Source organism: Stegostoma tigrinum, chromosome 10, assembly GCF_030684315.1.
Source record: "Stegostoma tigrinum isolate sSteTig4 chromosome 10, sSteTig4.hap1, whole genome shotgun sequence".
Lineage (NCBI taxonomy): Eukaryota > Metazoa > Chordata > Chondrichthyes > Orectolobiformes > Stegostomatidae > Stegostoma > Stegostoma tigrinum.
The window spans coordinates 87,283,753-87,303,379 of record NC_081363.1 but is presented as its reverse complement, the minus strand read 5'-3'; the positions used below and the strand labels follow the sequence as shown (position 1 = coordinate 87,303,379).

Sequence of the window (19,627 nt, the reverse complement as noted above, 5' to 3'; positions counted from 1 at the left end):
CACCGACCCTTGCGGTACACCACCATTTGACACAATGTTGATGTAGGTTTGTGTGCAGTTGTGATTCTATGCAGTCTAGAGTCTTGTTTTCGTCTCAGATATATTTTTGATGTAGGATAGGGTTACTAGTGTCTTCTGTTGTACCGTGCCCTCTGGAAACCCAAGAAGCTTCATCCACTGATGCCTACAAAATAAGCGACAGTCAGAAGACACTAGCAACCCTACCCTACATATATTGGAGATATATTGGAGACGATAACCAGACTCCTTAGACCGCGTAGGATGACGATTGTACACAAACCTACATCAACACTGTGTCAAGTGCTATCAAAGACTAAAGACCTCATACTGACAATGAACATGAGTAACGTGATATACAGAATCCTATGCAGCGAGTGCAATAAACATCACATTGGACAAACAGTGAGGAAACTGACGACCAAGGTACACGAACACCAGCTGACAGTAAAAAGACACAACCAATATTCACTTGTCTCAATACATACAGACAGTGAAGACCATCCTGTTCGACTGGGACAAGCAAATAACAGACATGCAAGGGAATTTCTGGAGGCCTGGTTCTCAACACTGGACTCCATTAAAAACACGAATAAATTGACCGTGTACACAGACCATTGCTGAAAATCAGAACCGGAAGTGACAAGACCCACCACACCAGAGGATCATATAAATTCAGAATGAAGCAGAACAGCAATGCTTCGATTAGAGATCACACTGATCATGTTGCCTAGAACGGTAACAAAACGTCTGCACACCATGAAACAACCGGCTCGGTGAGCAAACAAAAAACTGCAACTTAGCTGAGTGCTGAAGTCCCTGGTTTCAGCCTATTATAGAAAAGCTGAACAACTGAACCGCTTGTGAATGGACCAGGGGAGATGTGGCCACAAGTGGGGCATGAGAAACTTAAATTGTGAAGGTGGCTTTCCAAATCTGACCACAACCTACTTACTGAACTCGTGCCCTGAGAGATTCTTTGCGACTGCACACTGGAGTTGCTGAATTGGAATTATTACCATTTCAGTATCACAGATTCAGTGTATTAAATGCACAAAACAGAAAGGTAATTGTGAGAGAAGGAAAATACGCAACAATTTATTTTAATTTGCAAGTGTCACTTTACTTCAAAGAACTTCCATGTTGTACAGTTAACTATATTCAAGCATCTGAAGTGCATGATTATGAATTGCCAGATGTCTGACACAATATACATTGCAGCATCAAACTCGGTCTACAGTTTTGATAAACAGGAGTAAATCGTGAAGGTTTTAAAAGAAACATGTAAGTATGCCCTCTAATAGCTTTAGTTGTATTTTGATCAAGGTGCTAAGGATTTATTCTTACTGATTTACAAAGAGATCTGTTTATTTTTTCTTTAATTGATGTTTTACAGTGAGAGAGCTGATCCAAATTTCTCTAAGGACAGGATCACAGAAGGATCAAACATTAACAAATCACTGGTTACTCTGGGAATAGTCATCTCCACCTTAGGTGAGATGTTGCCACAAGCCTTTACACTTCATCTGGTACTGTAAGGATTTTAAAAATTAGACATACCTGTGATTTTATGTTAAGATTACTATACATGTAATTGCAAAAAAGAGGACATCCTTGTAAGGAAAAGGAAGACTTACTTTTAAGTAGCACCTTTCATGCTTCAAGCCAGTTCTCAGCCAGTGGAGGATTTTGGCAATATTGTCATTGTTGCAATCATGTGGAAGGAGACTGCTCAGCCACGATGCCTGAAGAAGCCATCCAATTTAGACCCACACCCGAACGTTTTCCTCATAACTCTGAAAATTAATCCCCTTGTGTACATGTCTTATTACCTTTTGATCAATCTTATGGAATCTAATTTTATTACCCTTTAAAATGGATTATTTTTAGCCGACAGCCTCTAGTTACTGATCCAACTTCCTTTAGAGGAAGCATTAAAACATATAAATAGGAGCAGTAATTGGTCATTTGGCCCTTCAAACCAGCCCAGCCATTCAGCGAGATTATGGCTGATCAGCCCAGGCCACAACTTCTCTGTCATGCCAGTTCCTCATAATCCTCAACACCTCAATAATTCAAAATTCTATTTCCTTTATAAATACTTTCAGTGACCTAGCCTCCACAGCTCTGTTGTAGAAAATTCCAGAAGTCCGCTACCTTCTGGGAGATGAAATTCCTTTGCATTCACTTTTAAACGAGTGTCTCCTTATTCTGTATATTTTGGATATCTGGTCCATTGGGATCTCTTCTGAGGCAGGTGGAAGGACGAGTTGCATCTAAACTCTAGGGGCACAAGAATTCTGGCTGGGAGGTTTGCTGGTGTCACTTGGGAGGATTTCATCTAGCTTGACAGGGGAGTAGGAACCAAAGCAAAGGTGAATTGATTGAAAGGGAACCAGAGAATAGGATCAATATTACTCAAAGGAAAAGCAGGCAGGGTGTGGTTGCTGATCAAAGTGGGCCTGGTGGACTGAAGTGCATATGTGCCAGTGTGAGAAGTGTAACAGGTAAGGCAGATGAATTTAGAGCTTGGATTAGTACTTGGAACTATGTTGCTGTTACAGAGATTTGGTTAAGGGAGAGACAGGATTGGCAATTTAACGTTCCAGGACACAAATGTTTCAGGTGGGATACAGGGAGATGTAAAAGGTGGGAGGTGAGTTGCACTATCTGTTAAGGAGAACATCACAGTGGTATTGTGGGAGGACACCTTGAATGGCACATACAGTGAGACAATATGGGTAAAGCTCAGGAACAAGAAGGGTGCAGCAATGTTTGTGCTTTACTACAGGCCTCCCAACTGCCAGCAGGAGAGAGAACAGATTTGTAGGCAGATTTTGGCAGGATGTCAAAGTAACAGGGTTGTTGTCTTGGGTGATTTTTAACTTCCCATATATTGGCTGGGACTTACTTAGTGCATGGGGCACAGATAGGGCGGAGTTTGTAAGGACCATCCAGGAGGGCTTCTTGAAACAATTTGTAGATAGTCCAGCTAGGTAAGGGGCCGAACTAGACCTAGTATTAGGGAATGAGCCTGGTGGTCGATGTCTTAGTGGGGTGGGGTTTGCTTGGAAACAGTGATCATAAATCAGTAGATTTTAAGGGTTAAGAATTAAGATAAGTGTAGTTATCGGGTGAAAGAATTTGTGGAAGGTTAAGTACAACAATATTATGCAGGAACTGACAAATGTAGATTGGAGGCGGATATTTGAGGGAAAATCAACATCAGGTATGTGGAAGGCTTTCAAGTGTATGTTGATAAGAACTCAGGACCGGCACGTTCCTGAAGGATGAAGGATAAATACGGTGAGCTTAGGGAATGTTGGATAACAAGAGATATTGTGAGTCTAGTCAAAAAGAAAAAGGAAACATTTGTCAAGGCTAGGAGGTTGGAAACACACGAAGCAAGGGTGGAATACAAAGAAAGTTGAGAGAAACTTAAGCAAGGAGCCAGGAGGGCTAAAAGAGGTCATGAAAAGTCATTGACCAACTGGATTAAGGAAAATATCAAGCCTTTTTATAAGTATATAAACAGCAAGAGGGAGGCCAGGGAGAGGGTTGGCCCACTCAAGGGCAGGGAGGGGAATTTATGTGTGGAGCCAGAAGAAATGGGCGAGATATTAAAGGAGTACATTGCTTCCGAATTCACCACAGAGGAGGACTTGGTGGATGATGTGTCGTGGGAAGGGTGTGTAGATCAGTTGGGTCATGTTGAGATCAAAGGCAGGAGGTATTGGGGGTCTTGAAAAACATTAAGGTAGACAAGTCCCCATGGCCTGATGGGATATACACCAAAATACTGAGAGGGGCAAGAGAGGAAATTGCTGGGGGCTTGAGGGAAATCTTTGTATCTTCACTGGCTATAAGGGAGGTCCCAGAGGATTGGGAAGTGGTAGGGAAATTATTGGAGAGGATTCTTCAAGGCAGGATTGACTCCCACCTAGAAACCAATGGGCATATTAGTGAGAGACATCATGATTTTGTGAAGGGGAGGTTGTGTCTCACTGACTTGATTGAGTTTTTTGAGGATGTGACGAAGATGATTGAAGGTAGGACAGTGAATGTTGTCTACATGGACTTTGAAAAGGTCCCTCATAGCAGCCTGATACAGAAGATAAAGCCGCAAGGAGTCAGAGATGAGCTCACAAGATGGATTAAGAAACCTAGCTGGGTCATAGTAGATAGAGGATATTGGCGGAAGGGTGCATTTCTGAATGGAGAGCTGTGAGTAGTGTCGATCCTCAGGGATGTTGGGACCTTTGCTATTTGTAATATATATAAATGATTTGGAGGAAAATGTAACTGGTTTGATGAGTACATTTGCAGATGACACAAAAGTCGGTGGAATTGTGGGTAGTGATGAGGATCATCGGAGGATACAGCAGGATATAGATTGGTTGGTGACTTGGAGAGACAGATGGAATTTAATCCGGAAAAGTGTGAGGTAATGCATTGTAGAAGGTCTAATCCAGATGGAAAATATACAGTAAATATCATAACCAGTAAGAGAACTGATAGGCAGAGGGACCTGGGTGTACAAGTACGCAGGTCACTGAAAGTGGCAATGCAGGTAGTCGACAAGGTATGCAGCATGTTTGCCTTCATCGGGGCATTGCGTTTAAAAATTGGCAGGTAATATTGTAGCGTTATAGAACCTTAGTTAGGCCGCATTCGGAATGCTGCGTTCAGTTCTGGCTGTCACACTACCAGAAGGATGTGGTGGCTTTGGAGAAGGTACAGAAAAGATTTACCTGGATGTTGCCTTGTATGGAGGGCATTAGCTGTGAGGAGAGGTTGGAGAAACTTGGGTTGTTCTCACTGGAAATACAGAGCTTGAGGGGTGACCTGATAGAGGTCTACAGGATTATGAAGGGCATGGACAGAGTGGACAGTCTGAAGCTTTTTCCGAGGGTGGAAGATTCAGTTATTAGGGGGCATAGGTTTAAGGTGTGAGGGGCAAGGTTTCCAGGTGATGTATGAGGCAAGTTTTTTACGCAGAGGGTGGTGGGTGCCTGGAACTCACTACCTAGGGAGGTAGTGGATGCAGCTATGATAGTGATTTTTAAAGGGCATCTTGACAAATACATCAATATAAGGAGAATTGAGGGATACGGTCCCTGAAATGGTAGGAGGTTTTAGTTGTGACAGGCAGCATGTCGGTGCAGGCTTGGAGGGCCAAAAGGCCTGTTCCTGTGCTGTAGTTTTCTTTGTTCTTTGTTCTTGTTCTGTAACTAACTTCCCTGGTTCAAGATCTCCCAATGAATGAAAACATTTTATCACTGCCTACGCTGTCAAACCTTCTCAGAATTTTGAACGTCTCAGAAAAATCACCCCTCGTTCTTCTGAACTCAAATAAATAAAGTCAGCAATTGTTTAGCCATTCTTGTTACTCAACCCTTTCTTCCCAGGAATTAACCTAGTGAATTGCTTTTAAGCTGCTGCCAATGCCATGTATATCCTCTCTCCCTATTGTTTCTTAAATCTTAATTTCTTTGATTAGCTCTATCAGGCCTTCCCTTAAACAAGGTAAGGTGATTTTGAAGGACAGCCTTCAAGAATAGCTATGTGAACAATAAAAGACTGATACCTGTGTTGAATCAGGGAGTAAGAGTCAATAGACCTACAATTAAAAATCAGAGTTACAGTTCAGCATAGATAATTAGCTGTTGGCAATTGAGGTATCGCCATGCGTAAAAGGGTTCCAATTTCTTCTCCCATTTCTTCAATTGCTTAATATCAGTGGAATGAAACATTCCAAGAAATATCTTCCTCTTAATATTTAGTCATGAGCAAGTCATGCACAAAGCTAAAACATTAAATGGAAAAGATATTCCAAGTTGGAAGTGTTGACGATCATTTTTTCAAACCTGTTACCAAAGGATCTGGCACATTGTGGTGAGTATTTACAATAACAGGCTGGATGCTAATAAGAAGGGTGTGATCTATTTATTGGTGTCTCTTAATTGAAATGCTGTCAACCAATGTCAAATAGGAGGGAAGAGACAAAGAGATTTTTTTTAATAGATCGTTTGACATCTGGTTCTTGAGTTTAACAGAAAACTAGTTTAATCCTGCAACAGGACCCTCCATCAAATGCCTATCATGTACGAAGGATCACGTTTATATTGTTATCTTCATTTTTGTTTGATTAATCTTTGAAAAGCAGAAGGGTCTTGTTTTATTCAAGATAACATTTTTTTCTCAGTAAATGTTGCTGGAAACTACAATAAGTGGTTATCTTTTATGCTGTTAAGAGACAGAATGGCTACTGTATTCATGTGTTCACTACCACATCACTAGTACAATTAATGCATAATTAGGGCGGCACGGTGGTGCAGTGGTTAGCACTGCAGCCTCACAGCGCCAAGGACCCGGGTTCGATTCCCGCCTCAGGCGACTGTCTGTGTGGAGTTTGCACATTCTTTCGTGTCTGCGTGGGTTTCCTCCGGGTGCTCCGGTTTCCTCCCACAGTCCAAAAATGTGCAGGCTAGGTGGATTGGACATGCTAAATTGCCCGTAGTGTTCAGGGTTATGGGAGGATGGGCCTGGATGGGATGCTTCAAAGGGCGGTGTGGACTTGTTGGGCCAAAGGGCCTGTTTCCACACTGTAGGGAATCTAATCTAAATAAATTGGCTGCCAAATTTGCTACATACAACAAAAATTGAAATTTGAAACTGTTACATTGACTGTAAACCACTTCGCAACATCCTGAGGTTGTGAATGATACAAAATAAGAAGGGAAATCTCTTTTTTTTTAACTGCCTAGATTGGAGTTTTGTTGAATTCTAAGATTAAACTTGTTGTTTGAGGCAATCAAGTGCATTAGCTGGTTTGACAACTCAAGGTTGTTTTTGTTCAATTTAAGGAAACCTTATGATGATGTTTTGTTGCAAGTAAATCCTCCTCAATTTGTGCATTCTGTTCCAAATATGCAGCTCAAAATTCCCAGATGTCCACCAGCTGCCAGAGTATTAACAGTATGGTGAGCGAAGGTGATTCTGGAAGCCATTCCAGTGCATATTCAGGGAGTAGCAGGCGCCAATGCTATGTTCCTTACCGTGATTCTGTCCTCACCTGGCTTCTCAAGGATAGCCTTGGAGGAAATTCAAAAACCATTATGATTGCAAGTGAGTATCACTGACATTTTTAAACATCAGTTGGTTAGAAAATGAGTTTTGTATTTGCATCAACATCAAAGTTTGTATTTCTCTAACATCTTTAGGATAATGAAACATTCCATCTCATGTCACAGAAGCATTATAAAGCAAAATTAGACTGAGCATACCTGGATGAAAGATCAGTGAAAGTGGTAGCTTTTAAGGAGTATCTTTAAGAAAGAAGAACGGTGCAGAAATTTAGAGAGAAATCCAGAACTTGGACCATAAGAATGGCTTGAACACTTTATATTGAGAATTTTCTCATTAATCTCATCCTTTGTGTGTAATTTCTCCTTTCTAATGTTGTCGAAGGTTTGAACCATTGTTGGAAGAAACCAAAAAAGAAATTGCTACCATTACTATGTTGAAGGTCAGCAAGAATATTCTAGGATAATGTTCACACCTTTTCCAGGAAAGGGACTTGAGATTAGAAACCCAATTTAAGTCACTACCTTTCACATATTCTATATTGCATGATCTTATCTTTCTGTTCCCCTGTTTTTCCCTCTGTTCCTCCTCGACACTGCATTGTTTTCTCACCTTTAAATTGCTCAGCATCTTTATCTGAGTAGTTCCTACCAAGTAGGAGTGGCCATTCTCTTGTACAGGTAGCTCTAAGGCTTCTCTTGACAATCTGATGGTTACAGTCTTCAAAGCTCCATTACAGGCAGCCAACAGCTAGATGCCTCTTTGTGAAATTTTGAATAAAATCCAGACCAAATTGAAACCTGGACACTAGGTGGAGTATGCTAAAGTGTAATGTGGGGCATAGTATTGCAGGAGCAGGCAAAACTGCTTTAACGTAGTAGCATTGCTGTGGCTCAGGAATATTCGTCCAGCACACTCTCTACTGGCAGGCTAACTTTAATCTGGTGTTATTCTTTATTTCAATTGAAGGAGAATACATGGTGAGAGTGAAAATGACTAAGAAAGCACACACAAATGAGTAAACCTGTGCCCTGTAAACACAGTAATTAGGAAAAAGTTGATCAGCCTGTATTAACCAGATTATTTGTATTTCTACATTGCTGACATGCTGTGACCTAGTCTCTCACAAGTGGTCATTTTGACATTGAGCAATGAGGGCTATGTTGTTCTTTGCTCATCAAAAGCTTAAATATATTCTGAAATATTGCATCCAGCAATAGTTAGCAATGTTTCAATTGTGTTATTTCAAATTTGTTGTTTGCAGTATCTTTTAGTTGGAAAGAGCGGATTCAAAATTATGATGCCATTGAATTATTTTTTGTATTTTTGACAGATTTTATTGCGTTCATTTGAAATGTCAAGTGTTGAAGTATTTTTCTAGATAACACCAGCGCTTCATCGGAGGCCCACTGATGATGTTACCTAGAATGGTGACGAAACGTGAAAAAACTAACCTTCCAGCTCAGCGAGCAAATTCACATCCATTTTTCTAGATCTTTTTCTAGTTAATTTGTTTGTTGTTTTTGTTGCATGTCCCCTAAAGCAGTGTTGTAATGGATTGGTATGGTAAATATCAATACACTGCAAAATGCTTCCAAAAGTGAAAGCTGCATATCTAATAAACTGTTGTAGTAATCTACTTTGGAAAACCTATTGCTTTATTTTATATTGGTCTTGTTTGTTCTTTTACTTCTGTCTCTGCCTGATTTGCAATATGATCATCACATCCTATGTTTCTTGACTGCAGCAATCTCTCCTGCAAGCACAAGTTATAGTGAAACAATCAGCACCTTAAGATATGCTGCACACGCAAAGAATATTATCAATAAACCACGAGTGAATGAGGTGAGAAATTAATGGCTATCTGACCGTTTATTACATTCAAGGTATGTTTGCTCTCTTCTAAAATTATAACTCACCCAATTTGATAAGTTCTTTTAAATTACTTTGTCAAATCCAGAACTGAATCATGCTTTAATATTAAGGCCAACTGACCACTCTAGAGAAGAAAGATCAGGCCTGGTTCCCTCTCTCTGATCACTTTTCTGTCATTCCTGATAGATCACGAGCAGTTGGTGAGTCTCGGATAAGGCTCGCCTCTGGCGCCCTCACTTCAATAATTTGCTAACAGATGAAAAATGGTGCTGGGAAAGGCACAGAAAATGTGACACTAACAACATCTTGCATTTATATTTCATCCTAGTATAATATGAAACATCCGAAAGTGCTATGCAGAATTTAAAATTAAGTCACATAAGTAGATGAAGGCAGTTGACCAAAAGCTTTGCCAGCGAGACTGGTGTTGAGGACCAGCTTAAACAAGTCCAAAATGGAGAGCTCTAGGAAGATAATTCCACTTTTAATCCTGGGTAACTGAAGGCTTTGTGGCTATTGATGGAACGATTAAAACTGGAATTCTCTGAGCATTATAGAAGCACCAATGAAATGGTATATTGGTGTGAGACTGTTTTTAGACAAAAGGAAAAAAATGCATTGACAATAAGTGGAATAATTGTGTCTCTAAATTGGAATTGTTTTGGTTATAAAATGTATTTTGTAATTTAATGTTGAGCCCCTTTAACATTTTTCAGGATGCTAATGTTAAATTGATTAGAGAACTGCGTGAGCAAATTGATCGATTGAAAGCCATGCTGATGAGTTTTGAATTAGTAAGTGAAACATTCTGCACTAAAATCAAAGTGTAAACAATGAACTAAACATTAACAATGACAGTATTGTAATATACCCTACTGCTGTTTTATAAAAATCACACCTGATCAAATAAACTGTTGTCTTGTCTATAGTTTGGCTAAAGTTTCCCAAAAATGTATTAACTAAATATGTGTTTATTTCCCTTGGAGATTTATATATAACCCTGAGTTCTGAGACCTATGGATAAAAACAACTGTCCTCACAATTCTTGGTAATGAAATCAGATACTGGGCCATTTGATGCTCTGTGCCCTTGTTCTTGAGAGTAATAAGTATGTACATTTATATAGCACCTTTTTTAAGGCAGTAGAAGTTCTGAGGCATTTCACAGGAGCATAAACTGAAATGGTTTCCTGAGCTTTTCATTTCATTAGCTTAGGAAAATTAGAATGTGATGCCACCTTCCCTTTTCTCTGTTTTAGTAGGTTTTAGTTCTAATTTGATGGTGTTTTGATCAACTGGAGAGTCAAAGTCTAGGGTGGTTTCAGCTTTTCTTGTAGATGATAAGGTATATAAAAGCAATCATGGAAAGAAAGAAGGAAGGATTTGCAGATATAAAATAGATTTCACATAATCAGGATACTGTAAAATCCTTGACAGCCAGGGAATTACTTTGAAGCATAGCTATTGAATGAGGCACTAGCAGGGGCACTGGCAATAATTTTAATTTCCTTTCTGGCCTCAGGAGAGGTGCCAGAGGACTGGAAGACAGCCAGTATGGTGCTGTTAATCAAGAAGGGAGCAAGAAATAAACAGGAAACTACAAGCTGGCTCAATGATTGGGAAATTGTTGGAAGCATTGCTGAGGGACTGACTTAATGCCTGCCTCTCTTAATACAGATTAATCAAGAATAGTCTGCATGGTGTTGTTAAGGAGAGTTCATGTCACACCAACTTGATTGAACCCTTCAAAAAGATGACAAGGTGTGTAGGTGAGGGCAATGGCTTTGATGTAGTCTGCTTGGACTTCAGCAAGGCTTTTGATAAGTTCCCACATGGGAAAGTAATAGCAAAGGTCAGAGTCCATGGGATCTAAGAAAATTTAGTAAATTAGATCCACAGCTGTCTGAGTGGTAGGAATGGGAGGGTGATGGTTGAGAGTTGTTTTTCCGCCTGGAAATCTGGGTCTGTATTAAGGATATAGTTGTTGGTGGTATATATGAATAATTTGGGCATGAAAAGTAGAAGGGTTGACCAGTAAGTTCACAGATGAGAAGGATAGCTGTAGAATAGAGGAGACATGGCCAGGTTGGTCAGATGTGTTGATCAGTAGCAATTGAAATTCAATCCAGATATGTGTGAGGTGATGCACTTGGGTAGGACAAATGAGGCAAGGAAATACATAATGAATGGTCAGACACTGGGACTATGTATAAGGCTCTGGACAGACTGCATTTGAAATATGGAATAGATTTGACACTGTGTCGAAGGAAGGATGTGCTGGCATTGGAGGGGGTCCAGAGGAAGCTAACAAAAATGATCCTGGGGATGAAGGGCTTGTCATATGAGGAGCAGTTGAGGACTCTGGGTCTGCACCTGGAGTTTAGAAGAATTAAGGAGATCTCGATGAAACTTGTAGAATACTGAGTGGCCTGGATAGAGTGTACATGGAGAAGACGTTTAGCACCCGAAGGTACAGCTTCAGATTTAGGGGATGACTGTTTATAATTGAGATGAGGAGGAATTTCTTCAGCCAGAGGGTGGTTAATCTGTGGAACTCATTGCTGCAGAGGGCTGTGGAGGCCAAGCCATTAGTGTATTTAATACAGAGATAGATAAGTTTCTGAATGGTAAGGGATCAAGGGTTACAGGAAGAAGGCAGGAGATTGGGGTTAACAAACATAGCAGTCACGATTGAATGATGGAACAGAGTTGATGGGTTGAATGACCTTATTCTGCTCCTATATCTTATGGTCTTATGGCCTAAGCACCAAGGATTAGAGGGACCTTGGTATGCAAGCCCATCCCCAATCCCTTAAGGCAGTAGGACAGTTAGATAAAATAGTGAAAAAGCATATGGGCTACTTGACTTAATTGTCTGAGGCATAGCATTTGAGTAGGAAAATGATGCTAGAACTGTGTAAAGCATTGGTTAGACTACAGCTAGACTTATTGTATGCTGTTTTTGGAATCCACATTGTAGGAGGGATGTGATAGCGCTGGACAGAGTGCAGAGGAGATTTACCGGGATGTTGTCTGGGCTGGAGAGTTTCAGTTATGAAAAGAGATTTCACTGACTGGGGTTGTTTTGCTTAGAGCAGAGGAGACTGAGACAAGACATGATGAAGATGTGTAAAAAATCATGAATTATAGATAGGAAGAAATTTTTCTCTTTTGATGGAAGTATCAATGGCTGGGGACATAGATTTAAGAAAAGGGACAGAAGATTTAGAGGAGATGTGAAGAAAAATATTTTCTTAGAGAGGGTGGTGGGTATCTGCCTAAAGGAATGGTAGGGGCAGAAACCTTGATAACATTTGATAGGTATTTATATGTGTAATTGTGATGCCAAAGTGTACAAGGCCATGAGCCTATGATGGAGAATTGGATTAACATAATTAGGTAGTTGTTTTTGATTGACATGGGCACAAAGGACCGAAAGGCCTTTTTCTATGCTTTAGATATCTATGACTGTGGGTTGTCTGGAGATCAAGAAAGCAGTGGTTAGCTGAGTGACTAATTAACCATTTAGTGGTATTGTTTGAAAACAAAAAAATGCTGGAAATCATAGCTGGTCAGGCAGCATCCATGGAGAGAAAGCAAACTAATGTTTTGAGTATAGATGACTCTCCATCAGAGTTTAATTGAAGTGAGGAGGAAGTGTGAACAATTTAAGCAGTTTGTAGGGTGGAGCAGTTGGAGTGCTTGGGAGAAAGGATGTTAACAATTAAGTGATCCTGCTGTAAGAATGGTTGAACAATGTTGTGCCTAACTGACAGACTGGGTTGAGCAGCCCCACTGGAGTGGAGGGAGGGCAGAGAGGATGTGGTGACAGAGAATGTAACAAGCAAAGCTTATAAAAAAAGGGAAGGAATGGGTTCACTATTTAAAGGTGTTGAACTCAAGTCCAGAAGGTTGTAAATTACCTAATCCGAAGAGACAGAGAGGTGAAGGCAAGGAAGGGAACTATCAGAAATGGACAATGCAAAAGTCATTGAGGGGTGGAAATTGGAGGCAAATTGAACAACTTTTCAAGATCCAGGCAGGAGCATGAAGTGGGACCGAAACAGTTGTCGATGTACCAAGAAAAGAATTGTGGGAGGGGCCTAGTATAGAACCTAGAAAAGTACAGCACAGTACAGGCCCTTTGGCCCATGATGTTGTGCCGTGGAATATTCCTAATTCAAAAATAAAATAACCTAACCTACATTTCCCTCAATTCACTGCTGTCCATGTGCATGCCCAGCAGTCGCTTAAATGTCACTAATGACTCTGCTTCCACGACTACTACTGGCAAAGTATTCCATGCGTTCACAACTCTCTGGGTGAAGAACCTCCCGCTGACATCTCCTCTATACCTTCCTCCTAACACCTTAAAACTATGACCTCTCGTGGCAGTCAATCCTGCCCTGGGGAAAAGTCTCTGGCTATCAACTCTATCGATGCCTCCCATTACCTTGTACACCTCGATCAGGTCACCTCTCTTCCTCCTTCTCTCCAGAGACAAAAGTCCGAGCTCAGTCAACCTCCTCTTGTAAGACAAGCCCTCAAGTCCAGGCAGCATCCTGGTAAACCTCCTTTGCACCCTCTCCAAAGCCTCCACATCTTTCCTATAATAGGGCGACCAGAACTGGACACAATACTCCAAGTGTGGTCTCACCAGGGTTTTGTAGAGCTGCAGCAAAACCTCGCGGCTCTTAAACTCGATCCCCCTGTTAATGAAAGCCAAAACACCATATGCTTTCTTAACAACCTTATCCACTTGGGTGGCAACTTTGAGGGAGCTATGCACTTGAACACCAAGATCCCGCTGTTCCTCCACACTGCTGAGAATCCTGCCTTTAATCCTATATTCAGCATTTAAGTTCGACCTTCCAAAATGCATCACTTCGCATTTATCCAGGTTGAACTCCATCTGCCATTTCTCAGCCCAGCTCTGCATACTGTCCATGTCTCGCTGAAGCCTGCAATAGCCCTCGATACTATCAACGGCACCTCCAACCTTTGTGTTATCAGCAAACATACTAACTCACCCCTCAACCTCCTCATCCAAGTCATTTATAAAAACTACAAAGAGCAGAGGCCTGAGAACAGAGCCCTGCAGGACACCACTCAGCACTGACCTCTAGGCAGAATACTTACCATCTACAACCACTCTCTGCCTCCTGCCAGCCAACCAATTCTGAATCCAGACAGTCAAATCACCCTGTATCCCATACCTCCTGACTTTATGAATGAGCCTGCCGTGGGGAACCTTATCAAATGCCTTGTTGAAGTTCATGTACACCACATCCACTGCTCGACCCTCGTCAACCTGTCTCGTGACCTCCTCAAAGAACTCAATAAGATTTGTGAGGCATGACCTGCCCCTCACAAAGCCATGCTGACTCCCTTTAATCACGCTATGCTTTTCCAAATAGTCATAAATCCTATCCCTCAGAATTTTTTCCAAAACCTTGCTGACCACAGACGTAAGACTGACGGGTCTGTAATTTCCAGGGATTTCCCTATTCCCTTTCTTGAAAAGAGGAACAACATTTGCCTCCCTCCAATCTTCTGGTACGACTCCCGTGGAGAGTAAGGAAGCAAAGATCTTCGCCAGCTGCTTAGCACCTCCTTACTCGCTTCCCGGAGCAACCTAGGATAAATCTGGTCTGGCCCTGGGGACTTATCAATCTTAATGTTTGCCAAAATTTCCAGCACATCAACTTCCTCAATCTCGATCTGTTCAAGCCTGTTTCCCTGCTTTTCAAAGTTCTCATTCACAACAAGGTCCCTTTCCTTCGTGAAAACCGAAGCAAAAAACTCATTTAGGGCTTCACCTATCTGCTCAGACTCCACGCACAAGTTCCGTACGCTATCCCTGATCGGCCCTACCTTCTCCCTGATCATTCTCTTATTCCTCACGTATGAGTAAAATGCCTTTGGGTTCTCCCTAATTTTTCCTACCAAGCCTTTTTCGTGGCCCCTCCTGGCCCTCCTCAGTCAACTTTTGAGCTCCTTCCGAGCAAGCCTGTAATCCTGTAAAGCTGTGCTAGACCCTTGCATCCTCTACCTTACACAAGCTGCCTTTTTCTTTTTGCCACAAAGCACCTCTGTACCCGTCATCCAAGGCTCCTTAATCTTACCCCTTCTTACCTGTCTCAGAGGAACAAATTTATGCATCATTCGCAACAACTGCCCCTTAAACAGTCTCCACGTGTCTGTTGTGCCCTTTCTGTGGAACAATTGCTCCCAATCTGTACTTCCCAACTATGAAGCAGCCTCATAGTTTCCTTTTCCCCAGTTAAATATCTTCCCCTGGTAACTGCTCCTTTCCCTTTCCATGGCTATGGTAAATGTGAGGCTGTTGCGGTCACTGTCACCAAAGTGTTCTCCCACCGCAAGATCTGACACCTGCCCTGGCTCATTGCCGAGCATCAAATCTAAAATGCCCTCCCCCCTCGTCGACCTGTCCACATACTGAGTAAGGAAACCCTCCTGAACGCACCTGACAAAAACGGCTCCATCCAAACCATCTGCACTAAGGAGGTTCCAATCAATATTGGGAAAGAAACAACAACCCTGCTATGTCTGCACTTTTCAACAATCTGCCGCCCAATGAGTTCTTCGATCTCCCTACTTCTATTTGGGGGTCTGTAGAAAACCCCCAGTGAGGTGACTGCTCCCTTGCTGTTCCTAACTTCCACCCATACTGACTCAGTTGACAAACCTTCCTCGGCAACCTTGGCCCATACCACCTCAGTAGACGAGTCCTCATCAAAAGTTCTTTCAGCCCGCATTATACTGTCCTTGACTAACAAAGCCACACCTCCCCCTCTTTTACCACCTTCCCTGACCTTAATGAAAGATCTAAACTCTGGAACCTGCAACATCCATTCTTGACCCTGCTCTATCCATGTTTCCGAGATGGCACAACATCGAAGTGACCAGAAGCAATTCGGGTTCTACTTCCAGGAGAGACATCTGCCTCGGTTTGTTAATTTTTCAAATTATTTTGTATCCTGGAGAACACTTCCCGTTTCTGATCCTGGCCCACAAGCAGGTTATTGCAATCTTATTGCACTCTGAGTCATTTCAGTGGAGCTTTCAGCTCACCCAAAACAGAGACTATTAGTCACCAGAGATCTCGGGTGCCTGAGTCTATGGAAATTTTTAATTTCCATGAGCACGTGGTATGTTTCTAATGTAAATGCTAACTACAGACTGCCAGGGCATACACCAAAGTTGAATTTACCAGCAATGCCAAAGATTCAGGTAGGTCCTTAGTAAAGTATTTTATTGAGAGCTGATGAGGCACTGTGCTATGTGATGATATAGATCTAGACACCTGAGAGTACCCTGATGTACAACAGTAGACGTTAAGCTTGTGTATAATTCCTGTATCTTATTGCATGGTACTTTGCTTTCCTCCATTATTCATAATTTGTAACATTATTGCTTCCTAAGTTGAGAGCTGGATCATGAGCATAGAACATAGAAAAGTACAGCACAGTACAGGCCCTTCGGCCCACGATGTTGTGCCATGGAATATTCCTAACCCAAAAATAAAATAACCTAACCTACATTCCCCTCAATTCACTGCTGTCCATGTGCATGTCCAGCAGTCGCTTAAATATCAATAATGACTCCGCTTCCACGACTACCACTGGTAAACTATTCCGTGCGCTCACAACTCTCTGAGTGAAGAACCTCCCTCTGACGTCTCCTCTATACCTTCCTCCTAACACCTTAAAACTATGACCCCTCATGGCAGTCAGTCCTGCCCTGGGGAAAAGTCTCTGGCTATCGACTCTATCCATGCCTCTCATTACCTTGTACACCTCGATCAGGTCACCTCTCTTCCTCCTTCTCTCCAGAGACAAAAGTCCGAGCTCAGTCAACCTCTCCTTGTAAGACAAGCCCTCCAGTCCAGGCAGCATCCTGGTAAACCTCCTTTGCACCCTATCCAAGCCGCAAGCTCACCTACCTTATTCCGGATACTCGGGGCCTTAAAGTAGACGCACTTCAACCCAGCTTGCTGTCTGCCAGCACACTCCTGTGACAGTGAGGTCCTGTCCATGTCCTCCCTACGCTCATCCTCCTGTGTACTAGGACTACACCTCAGTTTCCCATCTCCCTCCTGAGCTAGTTTAAATCCACCCAAATAGCACTAGCAAATTTCCCACCCAGGATATTAGTGCCCCTCTGGTTCAAGTGGAGACCGTCCTGTTTGTAGAGGTCCCACCTTCTCCAGAATGAGCCCCAATTGTCCATGTACCTGAAGCCCTCCCTCCTGCATCATCCCTGCAGCCACGTGTTCAGCTGACATCTCTCTGTTCTTTGCCTCGCTATCATGTGGCACGGGTAACAAACCAGAGATAACCACTCTGTTTGCTCTAGCTCTCAGCTTCCACCCTAACTCCCTGAAATCCTGCCTGACATCCCTATCCCTCTTTCTACCTATGTTGTTGGTGCCTATGTGGACCATAGTACTGGAACAAGGATTGTTCCACATACCCCATAAGGAGGCAGGCAGAAGGGTCTAGGCCCGAGATGTCAGCTTTTGTGCTCCTAAGATGCTGCTTGGCCTGCTGTGTTCATCCAGCTCCACACTTGGTTATAACTGGGACCCATGTGGGTGCCCATAGCCTCTCCTTTGACTTGACAGAAGTGAGATGAATTCGAGAAATTGTTCAGTAAGAGAACAGGTTCAGCCAAATGGAGGAGATTGGATCGTGGATGGGGATTATTTAGGCCTCTGTTTGAAGAAGAAGCCCCGAGCTATTAGACCATTCTGGTTGGCAATGGAGGTATAGAGGGATTGGACATCCATAGTAAAACAGGAGGCACTTAGAGCCAGGGAAGTGGAAATTGTCAATATGACGAAGGGCACCGGAGGAGGCACCAATGTAGATGAACAGGTTCTGGACAAGTCACGATAGGAGGAAATTATTCTGTGGGGCAGGAATATGTACAGAGCACATAATGTGGCGAAGGGCAGTGGGAAACCAGAGGACTGGGAAGCTTACAAAGACCAACAAAAAAAACAAATAAGGAGGGAGACGATTAAATATGATGGTAAGCTAGCGGGTAATATAAATGAAGACTGTAGAGTTTCTTGAGGTACATAAAGGGCAAAAGAGAAGCAAAAGTGGACATTGGACCACTGGAAAATGACGGTGGAGAGATAGGAACAAGGAAATGGCTGAGGAACTGAATAATTACTTTGTATCAATCTTCACAGTGGAAAGACATGAGTAAAATCCCAAAAATTCATGAGAGTTTGGGGGTGGAGCTGGGTATGGTGGCCGTCACTAAGGAAAAGGTGCTAGTAAAACTGATTGGCCTGAAGGTGACAAATCGCCTGGACCAGATGGACTACACCGCAGAGTTCTAAAGGAGATGGCGGAAAAGATTGTGGAAGCATTCGTGGTGATCTTCCAGGAATTGCTAGAGTGAGGGAGGGTCCCAGAAGACTGGAGTAAGGCAAAAGATGGAAAATTACAGGCCAATTAGCCTAACCTTAGGTAAGATTTTGGAGTCTATTATGAAAGATGAGATTTCTGAATATTTGTAAATGTTTAGTAAAATAGGGCAAAGTCAGCATGGTTTCATCAAGGGGACGTCATGCCTGACAAATCTGCTAGAATTCTTTGAGGCAGTAATGAGCAGAGTAGACCAAGGAGAGCCAATGGATGTTATCTAACTGGACTTCAAGAAGACCTTTGATAAGGTGCCACACAGGAGGCTGCTGAGTAAGATAAGGGTCCACAGTGTTACAGGCAATGTGCTAGCGTGGATAGAAGATTGGCTGTCTGGCAGAAAGCAGAGAGTGGGGACAAAGGGGTCTTTCTCAGGATGGCAGCTGGTGACAAATGGTGTTCTGCAAGGGTCAGTGCTAGGACAACAACTTTTCACTTTAGAACATAGAACATAGAACAGTACAGCACAGAACAGGCCCTTCAGCCCACGATGTTGTGCCGACTTTGTACATTAATGATCTCGATGTGGGTATTCTGGCTAAGTTTGGAGGCTAAGGTGGAGGGACAGGTAGTGTTGAGGAGGTGGGGACGCTGCAGAAGGATTTGGGCAGGTTAGGAGAGTGGGCAAAGAAGTGGCAGATGGAGTACAACGTGGGAAGGTTTGAGGTCATGTACTTTGGTAAGAAGAATAAAAGAATGGACTATTTTCTAAATGGAGAGAAGATTCAGAAGTCTGAAGTGCAAAGAGACTTGGGAGTTCTAGTCCAGGATTCCCTCAAGGTAAACTTGCAGGTCGGGTCAGTAGTCAGGAAGGCAAATGCAATGTTGGCATTTATTTTGAGAGGACATGAATATAAAAGCAGGGATGTACAACTGAGGCTTTGTAAGGCTCTGGTCAGGTCACATTTGGAGGATTGTGTGCGGTTTTAGGCCCCATATCTCAAGAAAGATGTAATGGCCCTGGAGTGGGTTCGGAGGAGGTTCACGAGAATAGCCCCAGCAATGGAAAGCTTAATATATGACGAACATTTGAGGACTTTGGGGCTATACTCATTGGAGTTTAAAAGGATGAGGGGGAATCTAATTGAAAGTTTCAGAACACTGAATGGCCTGGACAAAATAGATGTTGGGAAGATGTTTCCATTGGTAGCAGAGTCGAGGACCCGAGGGCACAGCCTTAGAGTAAAG

At 42.5% G+C, this 19,627-nt stretch overlaps 1 protein-coding gene across 1 annotated transcript in view; it reads left to right on the top strand.

Annotated features, from left to right (window-relative positions):
• The window catches only part of stard9 (StAR-related lipid transfer (START) domain containing 9), a 383,628-nt gene that overhangs the window by 173,654 nt on the left and 190,347 nt on the right, over positions 1–19,627 (top strand). The window contains exons 11-14 of the mRNA XM_059649369.1: positions 1,415–1,512; positions 6,955–7,146; positions 8,852–8,949; positions 9,696–9,773. Coding sequence (XP_059505352.1) covers positions 1,415–1,512; positions 6,955–7,146; positions 8,852–8,949; positions 9,696–9,773 — 466 coding nt within the window. The remainder of the gene's footprint in view (positions 1–1,414; positions 1,513–6,954; positions 7,147–8,851; positions 8,950–9,695; positions 9,774–19,627) is intronic.